At 37.3% G+C, this 18243-nt stretch overlaps 1 protein-coding gene and 1 pseudogene across 1 annotated transcript; one reads left to right on the forward strand and one right to left on the reverse strand.

The window, feature by feature from the left end:
- Nucleotides 1-1601: 1601 nt before the first annotated feature.
- Nucleotides 1602-8574, forward strand: LOC127427054 (vacuolar-sorting protein SNF8-like; annotated as a pseudogene).
- A 137-nt stretch (nucleotides 8575-8711) lies between these two features.
- Nucleotides 8712-18169, reverse strand: LOC127427053 (calcium-binding and coiled-coil domain-containing protein 2-like). The gene is made up of 14 exons (XM_051674380.1): nucleotides 18053-18169; nucleotides 17415-17619; nucleotides 17096-17198; nucleotides 15387-15547; nucleotides 15020-15145; nucleotides 14725-14805; nucleotides 13715-13830; nucleotides 13573-13642; nucleotides 12202-12357; nucleotides 11917-12102; nucleotides 11746-11832; nucleotides 9839-10016; nucleotides 9657-9682; nucleotides 8712-9562 (listed from the first exon to the last, which is right to left on the reverse strand). Exons 2-14 carry the CDS (start codon nucleotides 17589-17591, stop codon nucleotides 9401-9403), a joined length of 1629 nt encoding a protein of 542 aa, XP_051530340.1. The 5' UTR covers nucleotides 17592-17619; nucleotides 18053-18169; the 3' UTR covers nucleotides 8712-9400.
- Nucleotides 18170-18243: the final 74 nt, after the last annotated feature.

Raw genomic sequence — 18243 nt, forward strand, 5'->3', positions numbered from 1 at the left:
CATGGTAGCAAGACACTTTTTGATACATAAAAACAGGCTGGTGCTGCTCCACAAGACATGCTCTCAGTTTACAATCTGCTAGATTCTGATATGTTTCCATCACTGAAATCTGTCATCCAGGTTGCCCTCACTGTACCTGTTAGCAGCTGTAGCTGCAAGAAGTCTTTCAGTGCTCTTCGTCGTCTCCACACCTGGCTAAGGAGAACCATGGGTCAGAGCAGGCTCCATCAACTGGCAGTTATTGAGCAACTGGACCATAATAAAATTATCAATAGATTCGCTACTCTCAAGGCGAGAAGACACAGGTTGATGCTCCCCATGAAAGACCATTAATTGGGCTACAAAGATAAAACTTTGTCCCTGCTTCTCACAGGCTGCTTCATTTTTGCTTCTCATTCCTTCTGATAGTGAAGTGAATCACAGCCCCCACATAGTTTAATCCATTGTGCAGCCTCATACATGTGTTGTTTACATTGCTAATTTGAATAGTCAACATGTAAGTTTAAATGTAGGTTATATGTTTTCTGGTTAAGGTTTTCTGTTTGTAAGGTTTTTACTTGAGCATAGAAAGACAAACAGTAAAATATCATATTTGACAGATTTTATATTCTCTTGTTATACTCTTCAATACAGTTCCAAGATTGAGAATTAATGAAGTATTGCTTACTTTAGTTTGTTTAATCATAAAAAACAAATAAAAAAAAAAAGAAACACAATTGTTTTGTTTATTTTGTTTTTGTTTTTTAATTATTATTCTTTTTTTTTAATGAGCTTCAGGCAACAAGCCTTTCAGTAAATATGTGTGTGTGGGTGTGTGTGTGTGTTTGTGTTTTTGTGTTTGTACAGTGAACAGGTGTGTGTGTGTGTGTGTGTGTGTGTGTGTATGTATATATATATATATGTTTGTACCCCGTTTGTACAGGGATGAAGGAATCAGGTAGTCTTGTATTTAGCTCAGTACACACAAGTAAAGTTACCAATCTATGCAATACATTGGAATACTGCAGTAGGGTTAGTCTACAACCCTACCCTAGTATACAAACAATATATTATATATTTTTTTATCATACCCTCATTGGGGGCTGATCCCCCCTAAGACTGAAATCCTAGAATTGCCCCTGGTGTGTGTGTGTGTTTTGTTTTTGTGTTTGTACAGTGAACAGGTGTGTGTGTGTGTGTGTGTGTGTGTGTGTGTATGTATATATATATATATGTTTGTACCCCGTTTGTACAGGGAAGAAGATATCAGGTAGTCTCGTATTTGGCTCAGTACTCACAAGATACCAATCTATGCAATACAGTGGAATACAACAATAGGGTTAGTATACATACCCTCTTTGGGGGCTGAGCCCCCCTAAGATTGAAATCCTAGAATCGCCCCTGATGCATAGTATATGCATGCCGCAAAACAACGTGTTTTTCCAACTGGAGGCTGGCCTGACCGCATTGCATCTGCTTTGTCTCAATGTGTGGCAGTGAAGTTCATGGGCTATTCGGGTGACTAGGAAGACAATTACTTGTTGTCAGAGAAGGTAAATAATATAATTTCTCTTTTTAAAATGCATTTTAGGCATTTTTGAGACAGTTCTTATTTAGGCATCATGCACAGAAGGGAAGTTGGAGCTGGTGCAATCGCCAAAAAGAAACTTGCAGAGGTACGAGCACATCACCACCCTTATGTGAGGTGTGTTGACTACTAGTCAAATCATTTGCATTCTCAACAAGTTTGTTGTCACAGGCCAAGTATAAAGAGAGAGGTACTGTCCTTTCTGAGGATCAGATTGCACAGTTGTGAATACCCTGATTTTGTGCCTTTGATCCCAAAGATATGCAAGTCAAGACATGAATTATTCATGATTGTTAGCAAACCTCATAGGTGCTCAAAAATATTCATAGATTATAATCAGATTTTATGTGTTGTCCTTGTAGATGTCAAAACATTTAGAAACCTTTAAGACCCATTTGGAGGAGTTTGCCAGCAAGCTTAAACAAGAAATCCGCAAGAACTCTCATTTCAGATTGCATTTCCAAGAGATGTGTGCCACCATAGGGGTTGACCCACTTGCATGTAGAGTTGAAGTCAGACATTTAAATACACTTAGGCTGAAGTCATTAAAACTAATTTTTTAACCACTCCACAGATTTAATATTAGCAAACTATAGTTTTGGCAATCGTTTAGAACATCTACTTTGTGCATGACACGAGTAATTTTTCCAACAATTGTTTACAGACAGATTGTTTCACTTTTAATTGACTATATCACAATTCCAGTGGGTCAGAAGTTTACATACACTAAGTTAACTATGCCTTTAAGCTGCTTAGAAAATTCCAGAAAATGATGTCAAGCCTTTAGACAGTTAGCCAATTAACTTCTGATAGGAGGTGTACTGAACTGGAGGTGTACCTGTGGATGTATTTTAAGGCCTACCTTAAAACTCAGTACCTCTTTGCTTGACATCATGGGAAAATCAAAAGAAATCAGCCAAGACATCAGAAATAAAATTGTGGAGCTCCACAAGTCTGGTTCATCCTTGGGAGCAATTTTCAAATGCCTGAAGGTACCACGTTCATCTGTACAAACAATAGTATGCAAGTATGAACACCATGGTACCATGCATCCATCATACCGCTCAGGAAGGAGACACATTCTGTCTCCTACAGATTAACGTAGTTTGGTGCGAAAAGTGTAAATCAATCCCAGAACAACAGCAAAGGACCTTGTAAAGGTGCTGGAGGAAACAGGTATACAAGTATCTATATCCACAGTAAAACGAGTACTATATAAACATAACCTGAAAGAAACCACTGCTCCACAACCGCCATAAAAACCAGACTACAGTTTGCAAGTGCACATGGGGACAAAGATCTTACTATTTGGAGAAATGTCCTCTGGTCTGATGAAGCAAAAATTGAACTGTTTGGCCATAATGACCATCTTCATGTTTGGAGGAAAAAGGGTGAGGCTTGCAAGCCGAAGAACACCATCCCGACCGTGAAGCATGGGGATGGCAGCATCATGTTGTGGGGGTGCTTTGCTGCAGGATGGAATAGTGCACTTCACAAAATAGATGGCATCATGAGAAAGGAAATCTATGTGGATATATTGAAGCAACATCTCAAGACTTCAGCCAGGAAGTTAAAACTCAGTCACAAATGGATCTTCCAAATGGAAAATGACCCCAAGGATACCTCCAGAGTTGTGGCAAAATGGCTTAAGGACAACAAAGTCAAGGTATTGGAGTGGTCATCACAAAGCCCTGACCTCAGTCCGATAGAAAATTTGTGGGCAGAAGTTATATTTCACCACAATTACAAAGTACAAAAAAATACATCATATTTCTGAAATTTTGGGAAGAAGAAAGTTATAAGCACTAAATCTGTTTATAAACTAAAGCGCTGTGCGGCACAAGGGAAGCTGGCAAGGCACAGCATTATGAGCACAGCAGCAGCTTGCATAAACTGTGTCCTCTATGCTCTAGTGTCTTCTGTCAATATACAAGAACTGTAATACTGTGATTTTCTGCATATTTCATTTTATTCTGGAAAGGAGCCATTCATTCAGGTACAAGAAACCATCTGAACACATTTAACCACTGATCAAACTTCACTTGTTAGGCAATAAGGTGATTTTTGCCTACAAGGCAGGCAATATTTTAATATTTTAACTGTGTCAAACATGAACACAATGTAGTTTGACGTATATGTGGGGATATCTTGTTTACTTGCTACTATATGTCTAAAACAAACTTTTTATATACCTTAGAAAGATACAATGCCAAGTGTAGGAAATTAATGGGGACTTGGAGCAAAAATGCAACCGAAATTGACCAAAATATCCTAGCATTGGCACGCGGAGGGGTAATCACTGGCACACCAGCAAGCGCGAGGGAGGAATAGACTATTTTATTTATATAAATTCCGCACCTGCATTCCAGTCTACATCTTGATGTAATCCTTCCTCATGATCACGCAGCATGTTTTCATGAGCTGAATGGGAGGCTAAATAAAAAGTTCAAATGGGATGAGTCTGCAGTATACCCAACAGACTCGTGCAGCTCATGCAAACCATTTGCGCATCACGAGCAGGTAGCGCTTCATTTTCTGTTAATTGCTTCGGTCAGACTGCGCGGATGACAGCCTACATTCCGTGTTTCATTTGTTTCTTTTTGTTTTCAGAACAACACGTAATGCAATAAGAAAAACACCACAATTAATAATTGAGATTTCCAACCCAGCATACAGGTACACCCTCCTTAAACCATTGTCACACATGGTGAGGTTCAAAAAGTCCATTCAAAATATAAATTAAACCTGGAAATAAAGTTTTTGGATTTTGTAGGTGCGATTAACTGAAAAGGGCTAAATAGTTGATCGGCTTGCACGCGCAGCGCGAGTCTCGTCACACTTTAATAGGGTTTAGCCTCCCATTCAGCTGCGTGATCATGAGGAAGGATTGGGCTTCATCAAGATGTAGACTGGGATGCAGGTGCGAAAAACTTAAAATATAAAATATATTATAAAATAGCCTGCTTCTCTCTCGCTGTTGCTTGTGTGCTAGTGATTAAATGATTACAGTGACATGCAGGATCATGATTATGTCATAATCATCAGGTTTTGCTCATAACTTTCAATCAAACCCTTTATTATCATTTGTAATGAAAAATAAACGATTAAATTAGAAAAATGCAAAATAGAAACATTTTCACAAGGGGAAATTCTCATACATTTGCATGTATGGGTGAGGGGTTGTTGGCACAGCCACTGACCAGGAAAATAAAAAAATGGCACTCCATGTCAAAAATGTTGCCGACCCCTGTCATAGAGGATACATTTCCTCCTCTATGATATTGCATTATATTAGTTTTGTACAGTATGCTAACTTAATAGCCAATATACTTGGACATATGTGATAGAGAATAAACCTGAAATAGAATGTTTCAGTCACAATGCACATTATGTAGTTTAGAGACGATTTAGAGACATTTAGAATGTTACAAATTGCTATTTCTATTTAAATAAATGTTGTATTCTTAAAATGTTCTATTTGTCCTAGAATCCTCTTGCAGCAATGTAGGTCTTTGGCATTTACAAGCTGCTAGTTTAGGACCCGTGAGGAGTCTGTTTCTTTCTTTGTTGTGCATCTGGCCATCCACTTCCCTCTCTATCCTGGTTAGAGATTCTTTTTTCAAAACAGTAATGCATGGAATAGCCTTCATCACTATAAAACAACAGACTTTAGGAGAAATTTGTTTCTTTTTGCTTATTTTTAAAACCAAAATTTGATTTGCAAGTGTAAATCAACTTGTAAGAACTCAATACCTCAGCAAATGGGGAAAAAACCCCACTGTATTGTGATTTCCGTGTGGTAACGCAACCATTTTCAATTGTTATAATAATAAGAACATTTTCTTGAGTACCAAATTAACACTTTAGTATGCTTTTCTAAGGAATAGGTGACACAGTATATGTTTGCCATCACTGGTAAAGCAAAAATTGAATAAATACCACTTAAAACAATTATTTCAAACCATAATAATAATTTGCAATTAATGATTTTGCCAGTATTTTTGATCAATTTAATGCATCCTTGGTGAAAGGAAGAACAAGAACAGAAATGTCTTTGTGTTCTAAAAATGGAAGCGTATATACTATGTATAAAATAATTTGCATAAAGTAACTTGTAACATAATTGAGTAGTTTTTTTGGCAAGCTACTTATTTACACTTACTTGAGTCATATTTCTTAGTACTTCTACTTGTACTCAAGTGAATTATTTCTTCAGTAGCAGTACTTTTACTTAATTAAAAAAAACAAAATCTGTACTCTTTCCACCACTGTCAAAATGTTGTGTCAAGTTTTTGACAAATGCATTATTAATAGTGCATGCTTGCTTAAAGGAATATTCAAGGAGGTTCAGTACAAGTTATTTGTGGCATAATGTTGACTACCGCAATATATTATTTCAACTCGTCACTCCTTTTATTTAAAAAAATAAATAAATAAATGTAGGACTGTTTTGAGTTTACAGTGAGACACTTACAATGGAAGTGAATGTGACCAATTTTTGGAGGTTTTAAATGCAGAAATGTGAAGCTTATCATTCTATAAAAGCACTTGCATTAATTCTTCTGTTAAAACCCATGTATTATTTGAGCTATAAAGTTATTTAAATCATCTATTGAACTTGTATTGAACCCGGAATATTCCTTTAATTGAAAACTTATCTAGAAAACAAAATATCTAGTGATATGACATTATGAACACAAGTCTGATTCTCTCACTCCTTTGTATGTGTGCAGCTGGGAAAGGATTTTGGTCTGAGATGCTTGGAGTCTGATATTTCTATCATGAGCTTGGCATGCAGATCATTGAAGTCCGTTTAGCTCTAAAACACAGAAATGGTGGTAAGTTGTGTCAGTTCAAGTGGTATTTCAGCTGTAATTTTGCATGTTATTATTATAAAAGGCCTTGAACATGATCACGTTGATACAGCCATTTAAAGGGATTGTTCACCCCAAAATGAAACTTCTCTCATCATTTACTCACCCTCATGATATCCCAGGTGTGTATGACTTTCTTCAGCTGAACACATTTGAAGAAAAAAAGAAAAATATCTTATCTCAGTTGGTCCTTAAAATGTAAGTGGATGGTGATCTGACTTTTGAAGCTCCAAAAATCATAGACAGTCAGCATAAAAATCAAAATCATCCATACGACTCCAGCGTTTTAATTAATGTCTTCTGAAGTGATACATTTCTTTTGGTGTGAAAAAAGATCAGTATTTAAGTATTTTTTAACCATAACCATCACTTCTGTTAAGCTTTACGAGAGCGCCGACCCCTCGTAAACATGGTCTCTCGTGACATATTCGCATTGGCATGTTACGGACGTAATCACGTTCTTCTCTCGGTTGAGACATCTAGTATAAGCAAACAAACACACCATTGTGAGTAAAGAAACAGATACAAATACAGATCTAAATCAAAACCAACGAAGCTTCTGTACAGCGTTCCTCCTACTCGGCTGTAAACAGCGCTGCTCTTCCTGGTGTGTCAGGTCTCACATGCCAATGCAATTACGTCACATGCGCATATCGCTGCTGACCGGAAGTGATGGATTATAGTTAAAAAGTACTTAAATACTTATTTAAATATTGACTTTTTCACACCAAAAGCGATCATGTCACTTAAGACATTAATCTAACCACTGGAGTCATATGGATGACGTTTGCTGACTGTTTGTTTTTTGTAGCTTTAAAAGTCTGATCAACATCCACTTGCATTTTAAGGACCTACTGAGCTAAGATATTTTTCTTCAAATGTGTTCTGCTAAAGGAATAAAGTCATACATACCTGGGATATCATGAGGGTGAGTAAATGAGAATTTTCATTTTTGGGTGAATTATCCCTTTAAAGTCTCTCATCACATACTACATGTCAGTATAACAAATAGTCACACTTTGTTCTGTACCATTTCTTTAAAATCTTTCCATAAATTTCCCCATGAACTTAATATGTCATTTTAAAGTGCCTTTGAAATGCTTTCCTTGATCTCAGATTCCTTTATTTTTGCAAGCTTAATCACACTGGAAGAACTTCATCACCGTGTCTTGAAAGGAAGGGGGAAGTTTGCACAAGATGTGAGCCAGTGAGTGCCTTTGATATTCTAGTCTTGTACATTCTGCTCTCTAGCTGTTCTGCACAAATGTATTCCATCACAACCTATATTTGTCATCACTCAGAGATGACTTGGTGTGGGCCATCAGGAAGCTCAAGGCAATGGGAAATGGCTTTGGGATTCCAGTTGGAAGCTCTTATCTAGTTCAGTCGGTACCAGCAGTGCTCAACATGGATCACACCGTTGTCCTTCAGCTAGCAGAGGTAACTGATATTTAAGAAATTCTTAATAACTTTAAAGTTCAATGATATCAGATCTGATTGTCAGTTTATTACAGAAAAAGGGCTATAAGACAGTGAGTGAGATCTGAGAAAGCGAACTTATGTGCTTGTGTGCAGGGAAGCAATAAAAAGCCATAGGAACCATTCTAAGTGCTTATCTCTGATATTAATATCTTTGCTCTGTTTTTTCAAATCACCTGCTGAAAGAGGGCTTAGCATGGCTGGACTCTCAAGCTGTGGGGGAGCCACAATACTGGCTGCCTGCTCCGTTTTCTGAGCTGTTATCACAAGACGTAATGCCCGAAGAGGCCAACCAGATGACACCTTGAGAATAAGATGTTATTTTGTAAACACATGGTCACGATGAAGGGAAAGTACAGACTAAGGGTCAAAGAATGTCAGTAAATGTTTTGAATCCACACTGTGTGAGCTCAACTTGCTTGAGGTGAGAAAAAATGACAATGGAGAATAAAAGTGTCTACTTTGTCACATTGTTCACAACACAGTCTTAATATGTTTATATTCATTAATAATACCTGATTAACCAATAAAAAAAGTTTGGGTAAATAAAAGACATTGAGAGACTACCACTGGTTATTGCACTGTTGTTTCACGTGTTTATTTGAACTTACACCTGTATTACATCTTGCTTTTCTTTATTTTTATCTGTTTTTTTTTTTTTTTTTAAATGGATATTAGGGAGAAAAAAAAACCCTGACAAGGTGATCAGCACCTTAGCACGAATCAGAGCTCTCATGTATCAAGCATATTTATCTACTTGCCAAATAAATAAATTGACATAAAATAGTGACTTGAATTTAAGTTATTTTATTATGTGAGAAGAAAGTGACCGTTGAGATACATGAAACTAGCACAGCTATCTTGGATAAGAGCTGCCTTGGACAACAGTCAATTCTACAGTTATGTGATCATTACAGAAAAGTATCTTACCACAGATTGCCACGACTGACCAATCAGAATCAAGTATTCCAGAGAGCCATCCAATAATTAAGAAATATCACATCATCAAGAGTTCTGTTGCAGCAAATATCAGTACAGCATGACTGCAAGTGTAATATTGCTTTCATACAACATTTCTGTAAACTATAAATGTATATTTTGACTTGCGTTTCAAACAAAATTTCACCAATTTGTATAGTTTTTTTTTTCTCCGCTAACGAAAATAGTTCTCAAAGAAGACTAAGCATCAATCTTTGCGTGTCACCAAGTTGCACAGACAGCTGTCTGGAACGTGGCGGACAGACGAGTAAAGTGATACAAAGAGTGAAAAGTCCCAGCGCTGTTATCTTAAAATACCAAGCACTCTTGGAAAGCTGCTTGTCCAATTAAATTAGAGGATGAAAAACAGCTGTTGTATAATTGCTAATAATAAAAGACATGCAATGCATATATCTAGAAATCCTGGATCATTCAGTACTTTAACCAGTGCCACTACCATACTTTCCTAAAGACAGTATAGCAGATACAGAACAGGACTTGACTAGTCCTCATGACTATAGACGTGGTCTTCAAACGCTTGCTGATCCCAATCATCACAGATCAGAGTGCAGAATGGACACACTTTGTGAGACTGCTCGTGCTGTGCTAGTTCATCCTCGCCGATTCTAGGAAAGCTCTCCTGACAATGCTGGCACACCCTCATCTACACATAAGGAAATACATACAATTAAATCATTTTGATAACTGATTGGACACTCAATCTTGGAACATTGTGGACTTCATAATATAGTCATTACCTTGCTCTCTGTTCCTGCTGGATCTCCTATAATGCAGATAAAAGACATCATGAAGTTAACATTCCTAAGAAGTATTTTTGAGATGTAGGACAACAATTTGGAGAAATTCTGTCTGATGAGAGATTTTGTCAGTATTGCCAGAGACTATTCTCATTTACTAAATGTACTTTTATTATACCAACCAGTCAAGTCATCGATGCTCTCATAGTAGTGAGAGTCAGATGTGTATGTTTGCTCCTGCGTGTTGGCCAATGCAGGTGGGCTTTGAGGGTTTGGTAGTTGCTCAGACATGGCGGCAACAGATGCGAGCTGGTAGTCAAACAATGCCTTGTGCAGTTTTGCTACTTCTGCCTGCAGTTTCTGGGATAAGATCAAATGGGCATGATTCATTAAACTCCACAAACAGTTTTGGCACCAATTTACTGACATACAGTGGTGTGAAAAAGTGTTTGCCCCCTTCCTGATTTCTTATTTTTTTTGCATGTTTGTCACACTTAAATGTTTCAGATCATCAAACAAGTTTAAATATTAGTCAAAGATAACACAAGTAAACACAAAATGCAGTTTTTAAATGAAGGTTGTTATTAAGGGAAAACAAAATCCAAACCTACATGGCCCTGTGTGAAAAAGTGATTGCCCCCTAAACCTAATAACTGGTTGGGCCACCCTTAGCAGCAACAACTGCAATCAAGCATTTGCGATAACTTGCATTGAGTCTTTTACAGCGTTGGAGGAATTTTGGCCCACTCGTCTTTGCAGAATTGTTGTAATTCAGTCACATTAGAGGGTTTGAGCATGAACTGCCTTTTTAAGGTCATGCCACAGCATCTCAATAGGATTCAGGTCAGGACTTTGACAAGGCCACTCCAAAGTCTTCATTTTGTTTTTCTTCAGCCATTCAGAGGTGGACTTGCTGGTGTGTTTTGGATCATTGTCCTGCTGCAGAACCCAAGTTCGTTTCAGCTTGAGGTCACGAACAGATGGCCGGACATTCTCCTTCAGGATTTTTTGGTAGACAGCAGAATTCATGGTTCCATTTATCACAGCAAGTCTTCCAGGTCCTGAAGCAGCAAAACAGCCCCAGACCATCACACTACCACCACCATATTTTACTGTTGGTATGATGTTCTTTTTCTGAAATGTGGTGTTACTTTTACACCAGATGTAATGGGACACACACCTTCCAAAAAGATTCAACTTTTGTCTTGTCAGTCCACAGAGTATTTTCCCAAAAGTCTTGGGGATCATCAAGATGTTTTCTGGCAAAAATGAGACGAGCCTTAATGTTCTTTTTGCTCAGCAGTGGTTTTCGTCTTGGAACTCTGCCACGCAGGCCATTTTTGCCCAGTCTCTTATGGTGGAGTCATGAACACTGACCTTAACTGAGGCAAGTGAGGCCTGCAGTTCTTTGGATGTTGTTGTGGGGTCTTTTGTGACCTCTTGGATGAGTCGTCGCTGCGCTCTTGGGGTAATTTTGGTCGGCTAGCCACTCCTGGGAAGGTTCACCACTGTTCCATGTTTTCGCCACTTGTGGATAATGGCTCTCACTGTGGTTCTCTGGAATCCCAAAGCTTTAGAAATGGCTTTATAACCTTTTCCAGACTGATAGATCTCAATTACTTTCTTTCTCATTTGTTCCTGAATTTCTTTGGATCTCGGCATGATGTCTAGCTTTTGAAGATCTTTTGGTCTACTTCACTTTGTCAGGCAGGTCCTATTTAAGTGATTTCTTGATTGAGAACAGGTGTGGCAGTAATCAGGCCTGGGTGTGGCTAGAAAAATTGAACTCAGGTGTGATAAACCACAGTTATGTTTTAACAGGTGGGGCAAACACTTTTTCACACAGGGCCATGTAGGTTTGGATTCTGTTTTCCCTTAATAATAACAACCTTCATTTAAAAACTGCATTTTGTGTTTACTTGTGTTATCTTTGACTAATATTTAAACTTGTCTGATGATCTAAAACATTTAAGTGTGACAAACATGCAAAAAAATAAGAAATCAGGAAGGGGGCAAACACTTTTTCACACCACTGTAGAAATGAAGGTATCACAAGGTGTTTAATCTGTGGCATTACAAAACAGATTACCTCATTTTTTTTAATGAGATTCTCTCTGTCTAATCTTGATGTCTCAGCCATTTCATAAATTTTGTCCTGTGCAGTATGAAGCTGTGCCTGTTATGACAGAAATGTTTCAACAAGAGTAAGGATCAAAATATTATTTACTTCCTCAGACAGGAAAAGTAATGGAAAAAAGACCTGGATTTGACTGGTTTTCTCGCCCTCAGCCAAATTCACAGCCATCTCTGCCAGCTCCTTTTTCACTGTCTTCAATTCCTGCTCGGCTCCTTCTGCACGTTTGTTGGCTTCTTTGCAATTCTGCATTTCTCTATGTAGCAGCCTCCTGGCTTCTGTCAGCTGAGTGAGCAGGGCCTGAATCTGTACCTGAGGGTGAAGAGTAAGAGTGAGATTACAACAAAACATCTGCATAATTGTACTTTATGACAGCACAGTAATTACTGAAGATGCTTCAGATTTCCTCACTTCTTTATTGTTCTCTTCTCCCCCTCGCTCCGATATGGATGCATGTAATGATTTGTTTTCATCTTTCAGATCTTCTAGGGTCTTTTTCTCTTTAATGAGCTCCTGGATTTCTGCATGCAATTTTTCATTGTCTTTCCTGCTGCTTTGCACATCCACCTAGTAAAATAATTGCCATATTTACATATATTCATTTCTTGTAAGAGACTTTTATCCAACAGAGCATTTAAGGTATACATTTGATTAGTTTATGGGTCATTCCTGCAATTCGGTTACATTTTGGATTTGGAATTTTTGAAAAGTAAAACAAGTATCTTTTACAAGTATCTTTAAGTTTCATCATTAAAGGGACATGTTAAAGATTCTATTAGTCATACTGGTCAAGCTAAATGACAAAAAAAAAAAAAAGGAAAAAAAAGAAGATGTCCATCCATTTAAATGGGCAGGGTCAGGGTTGAAGAAAACAGGGTGGACAACTACGGGGTGGACATTTAGTGGATAAATTAATCACTACATAGTCTGTGAATGACACAAACATATTTGTAAACATATATTGATGATTTTATTTCTGCTAACATGAATATTACATTTTTAAATTACATTAATTTCCCATATATCTTCCCATAATGGGGTGGACATGTAATGCTTGACCACATATGACTAACACAACAAAATAAAGGAAAACATAAATAAAACAATAGAGTTACAAACTTCAAACAACTCAAAATAATTTAAATTAAAGGTCATTGTATCATGACAACAGGGTGGACAATAAAAAATAAAAATAAAAAAAACTCCACTATCAAGTGTTAAAATTACACATTTACCATAAATTAATACATGTTAGTGAGAGAATGTAATTGTAAACTCTTAATTGTATGGGGGGAAAAAATAAAAATTGAATGATTTAGCACTTATTTTTGTCAATGATTTTTGACGTAAAGCTCTGGGGACATGAGAAAATGGCACAGTGCAATTGTTGAAAATGATTTCAACTATTTAATTTTTCAATTTAATTTAACTTTTAGGCCCACAGCAGTGTGCAATATTATAAACTGTCTTAATTCTTTTTACCAAGCCTATTAAAATTGTAATCGGTTGAAATTAAACAATATAAATACCACAACTTGTATTGGGGAGTTAAATGTCACCGATTTGATGGCATGACCCTTATATGTTTCCTGGGAATCAAACCCAAGACTATGGCGCTGCCACTGCAACACTCTACCAGCTGAGCTACAGGAACGTTGTATAGAAAATTGGGTATGCTAAATGTTTTTCCCAATAAGTAACTGAAATATTGCATTTGCATGGTGCATATTTTTAGAATTATTTTCTAACTGACACTAAAAGAAAGAACACTTAAATGCAAACCTGTAGCAACTGAACACGGTCCTGTAGTTTGTAATAATTTTGCTCTGTCTCTTTCAGCATGGTATTTTGTCTGGAAGAAAGACACAGGTGAACATCCCCAAATAATCTTTGTGCACATAAATCATATGTTGGAGAAACTCACTTGAGGGCCTCTGCTTCCTGGAGTTCAACCTTTTGCTGTAACTCAGCCTTTTCCCCCTTCAGCATGTTGATCTTTCGAACAGCTTTCTCACACTTTTCTTGAAGAAGGCTCAGTGACTAGAGTTTGCAAAGCATTGGGAGAAAAGGTTTCTGTTAAAGTCATACACATATCTTGTACAATTCTTAATTCGACAGATAAAAATATTTAGATCTGTCAGTGTTTGCACTAGAGGTCGACCGATAGTGGATTTTGCCAATACGATAACTAAGGTGGTGGAAAAGGCCAATAACCGATTAATTGGCTCATAGTTTTTAAACTCAATTTATAGAATGTTACAAAAAATTCTTAGTCTTACCATACTATGCCAGGCATAGACATTTAGGCTACAAGAGTCCAAAATGAATAAAATCCCAGATGCAGTTTATTGTTCAACCAAAATCCCAATTATAACCAGGAAAAAAATAATAATTGTGCAGAAGATAGGACTTTTAACAGTAAACAAGCCCCAAACACACAAGGGGCTCTTATTTTGAAATGCTCTACTGTATATAAGTATTTACCAAATTAAGCTTTTAAAAGCCTTCATTCACAAAATGAAGGGTTCGTATCTATTGGTATTTCACCAGATGAGTTTTAATGAGGAATAAGGTTTATTATTATTTACAAGATATGAAGTTGGAGACACAATGATATGCTGATGAGGCATGTTTACATATGGTCGCATTTTTCTTTCCATACCCTCGCTTCAATTTAGAACACTTGAAGTGAGGATAAAAATATGGATGAATATTGTCAATTACTAAAGATTTAGATACAGCAAATCCACATATGATTGTTAAACACAAATAAAAAAAAACATCAGCAACTACTGGCATAGATTTTTACAGATAACCAATAGGTCAAAAAAGCTCTGATTAATAGGTAAAACCGATATATCGGTCTACATCTATTTTCCACAATTCAACACAATTTTTTACTGGGAGATTTGACAAAGACTGTTCTTTGTTGACCTCTTCAGTGGCATTGTAATCCTGTACATCTGACAGTGGTGTTTCCAGTTTATCTTTTGACTTCAAATCATCTAGGCAGCTCTGCAATTGAAACAGCACAAAAGCACATGCCATGTTCAGGACCAGAATCACTGTAGTAATGTATTCACCACTACAGAGTTACACTGACTGGAATTCCCCTTGATAGTCAGCACAGGAAATCACAACAATGGCGAGCTGACTAACTAGTAGTACATTTCTCAAAAGAAAACACATCTAAACAGTAATGTGTATACAGGGAGAGAGCCTGACTAACCCTGAGACAGCAGATTTCATGCAGTCTTTCATCCAGCTCATTTCTCAGGATCTCATTTATTTCTTTTAAGGAATCGATCTCTTTCACAAAGTCCTCTTTCTCCTTTTCCATCTTTTCTGCCTGCTCCTACTCACAAGAACATTCATGAAAACTTTTAGTGGCTAGTATTCATTTCATTTTTACAGACGTTGATATTCAGATTGATTTTCAACATCTGAAATGAAAGTTTTTTAGTGGAAAATAAAACAACAACAAATTTAGTTGTGCATTTAAGCTCTGATAAACACATTGTTCCTGATTGTGCCTCAAGAAAACCACATCAGCTGAAAGTAAACAGAAACTGTACAGAATAATGTCCAAATTGTACCTGTGTTGTTACAACTAAGATGTCCTTCTCCAAGCTACAATCAAGACTGGTTTCTGCTGGATTTTGAAAGCAGAATGGCGTGCTGGCTCCTTTGACACGACCGCTGCTATCCACATAGCAGAACTGGTAAAACTCCCCATCATCCTTGAGTAGGTTGCTCTCTGAGACAAAAGTCAAACTGTGTATTTAGTAGGGGTCAAAGTATTTTGAAATGCTTAATTTCGGAAATGAAAAACTGCCCTGCTATGCCCAGGTATTCCTCGCCCTCTGGCTCCACATGCATTTTAATTGCCAAGAAAGAGCTCATCATGGCAGCAAACCAAATTCTTGATGAGACACTTGATGCACCACAAGGTCTCATGATTTAGGACCCCTGAGTAATGTGATAAGTAGATGTGGACCACTGTGGACCATTCAAGCTAGGGATTCTGTCTTTACAAAAATAGCAGCACAAAATCACATGCATGCTGTTTGATGCACAGTAATAACAGTAACCAACATAGACATCGAGGTGGACACGTTTATTCAGTATATTCGTCCCCTAACATTCACAGGGCTCAAACAAAAAGGATTTCTGAGTGACCAATTCTTAAAATTGTACTGTTGTTTCACAAAAATAATGGATTTATCACATCCATGAGTATATAAAAATTTGTAGAACTGTATAAAACACCAATCTGGCTTCCCCAATTCAGGTCACAAACTACTAGAGAGCCGAATCGTGGAGTTAAAGCTTTAGTATGTCATTTCAGCAACACTAGCACCACCAAACAAAATTGCAAAAATCAACAATGTTTTCAAAACAGCTTTCCGAATACGCCCCTCATCTGCTGTCCTTCGAACCGTCAGATAGTCCCGCCCCCAACTCACGCCATTGGTTGAGTAACGTTGTTGGGTCTAAGTGGGTCACTCAAAACAAACACAGGAATTTTATAGTGCCACAGAGACTAAGTTTTTACAGTTTTCGAGAAAATTAACCTCGGAATGACTTGCTAGTAATTGTCTCTTCATATTAAACTGGGACAGAAGTATTTTTAACACTGAAAATGTTACATACTTCAGCTTTAAAGGGATGGCTCACCATAAAATTAAAGGTCTCTTTTAACTTACCCTCATGCCATCCAAGATTCTCTTCTGCTGAATCAGTTCTGATGGATACCAAAATTTAATAAGCATAAAAGTAATCTATAGGACTCCAGTGTATATATATCTATATCTTCAGAAGTGATATGATAGGTTTGGGTGAGAAACAGATACATTTTTCTCCAATTTCACTTTCATATTCTTCGTTTTTGGTGAATCGCATTCTACGTGCATATTGCCACCATCTGGGCATGGAGGAGAATTTATAGTAAAAAAAGGACATAAATATTGCCCTTTTTCTCACCCACACCTATCATATCACTTCTGAAGACATGGATTTAACCACTGGATTCGTATGGATTACTTATCTGCTGCATTTATGTACTTTTTGGAGCTTCAAAATGTTAGTGCCCATTCACTTGCATTGTGCTGACAGAGCTGAAATATTCTTTTAAAAATCTTAATTTTACTTCTGCTGAAGAAAGAAAGTCACACATCAGGGATGGAATGAGACTCTGTAAATGATGAGAAAACTTTCATTTTTGGGAGAACTATTACTTCAAATCAGGTGTTTTAGATAAAGAGACTTCCACAACATGCAGTGTTGGAGGGTCCGAGGTTCCTACCTTTGAAAACCACATGTTGCGAGACTGGCTCAAGTCCGACATGGTCCAGGCAAGGTTCCACCCATACATAGCACAAATACATCTTGGTTGAATTCCAACCAACCTGAGTATGTCCCATACCACATAAGTTTGATGTAGAAGAGGAAATGAAATGGTCAGACTTGATTTAACTTCTTTGAAAACAATGTAAGGTGTCATTTTATCCATAATCAAATGCAAGAAATGTCACACACTGGTCGGAAACTCAAACCGTAATAAATAAGCAACAAAAGAAAATCTGATTGATGCTTGTTGGACACTTGATGAGTTGGTTACCCACCTTGAAGATGCCGATCCAGTCTCTCGAGTTCGGCTGCAGGCCACCGGTGAGAGTGTACCGGCACGTCACTGCGGTGTTTGGAGGATACGTTGGTGGTACGTCGTTGAAAACTACCTGCGAGAATGATGATGTTTCCATCACAGCAGGGATCGTCTCTTCCTCCGTTCTGTCATTCATTCCGGGGATTTATGAGCAACACAGTCACCTATATATTAATTATATGTAGAATAGACCATTTATTTAAAAGGAAATGGTAATTTGACTTTAAACAAAAACAGCCCGAATAACGACATCAATCGACCCAATGCCCCTTTCACTTTCATTTCTAAGGGCGTTGCAGTCACATTCTAGTACAATATCGGCTGGTAAACGAAAATACTGATTTTGTGTTCTCGGTATGTAAATAAATAAGCGTAAGTGGATAAATATATGTATGCATAAAAATGTTTACAAAAGTGTTTAAGTAAACACGATATGGCTTGTAACTTTTTGCATAACTTTTCATAAAATAAAAACGTACAAACTTTTTACGGTTCAATAGCAGCATAAATAACTGTGTAAACACAAACTTTGACGTGTTTGCACATGTAATTTGTTACTATTTTCACGATAAACAACTTCCATAAATAAAATGTTACCTGAACCTCCTTCTGTCGCAACCAAGACCGTGTTGAACGGGCACTGAAATACACTTCTGTTGCTATAAATGGGAACCGAATGTAAACATGGGATCTGTAGTTCTCCAAGCGCCACTACTGTTCCTTCCAGTATTCATTTCAGACTACTGGATTTTCCCGTGGATTATATCATTAACAAAACACAACCGTAC

This window comes from Myxocyprinus asiaticus, chromosome 36, assembly GCF_019703515.2.
Source record: "Myxocyprinus asiaticus isolate MX2 ecotype Aquarium Trade chromosome 36, UBuf_Myxa_2, whole genome shotgun sequence".
Lineage (NCBI taxonomy): Eukaryota > Metazoa > Chordata > Actinopteri > Cypriniformes > Catostomidae > Myxocyprinus > Myxocyprinus asiaticus.

Bases quoted from the DNA above. Each gene is read 5' to 3' on its own strand.
- LOC127427053 (XM_051674380.1), bottom strand. From the start codon at position 17,591: ATGAATGACAGAACGGAGGAAGAGACGATCCCTGCTGTGATGGAAACA. The intron at 15,548-17,095 runs GTAGGAACCTCG...CTTTTGTCTCAG, and splicing joins GCAACATGTGGTTTTCAAAG to AGAGCAACCTACTCAAGGAT. The intron at 13,831-14,724 runs GTCAACAAAGAA...TGCAAACTCTAG, and splicing joins ATTACAATGCCACTGAAGAG to TCACTGAGCCTTCTTCAAGA.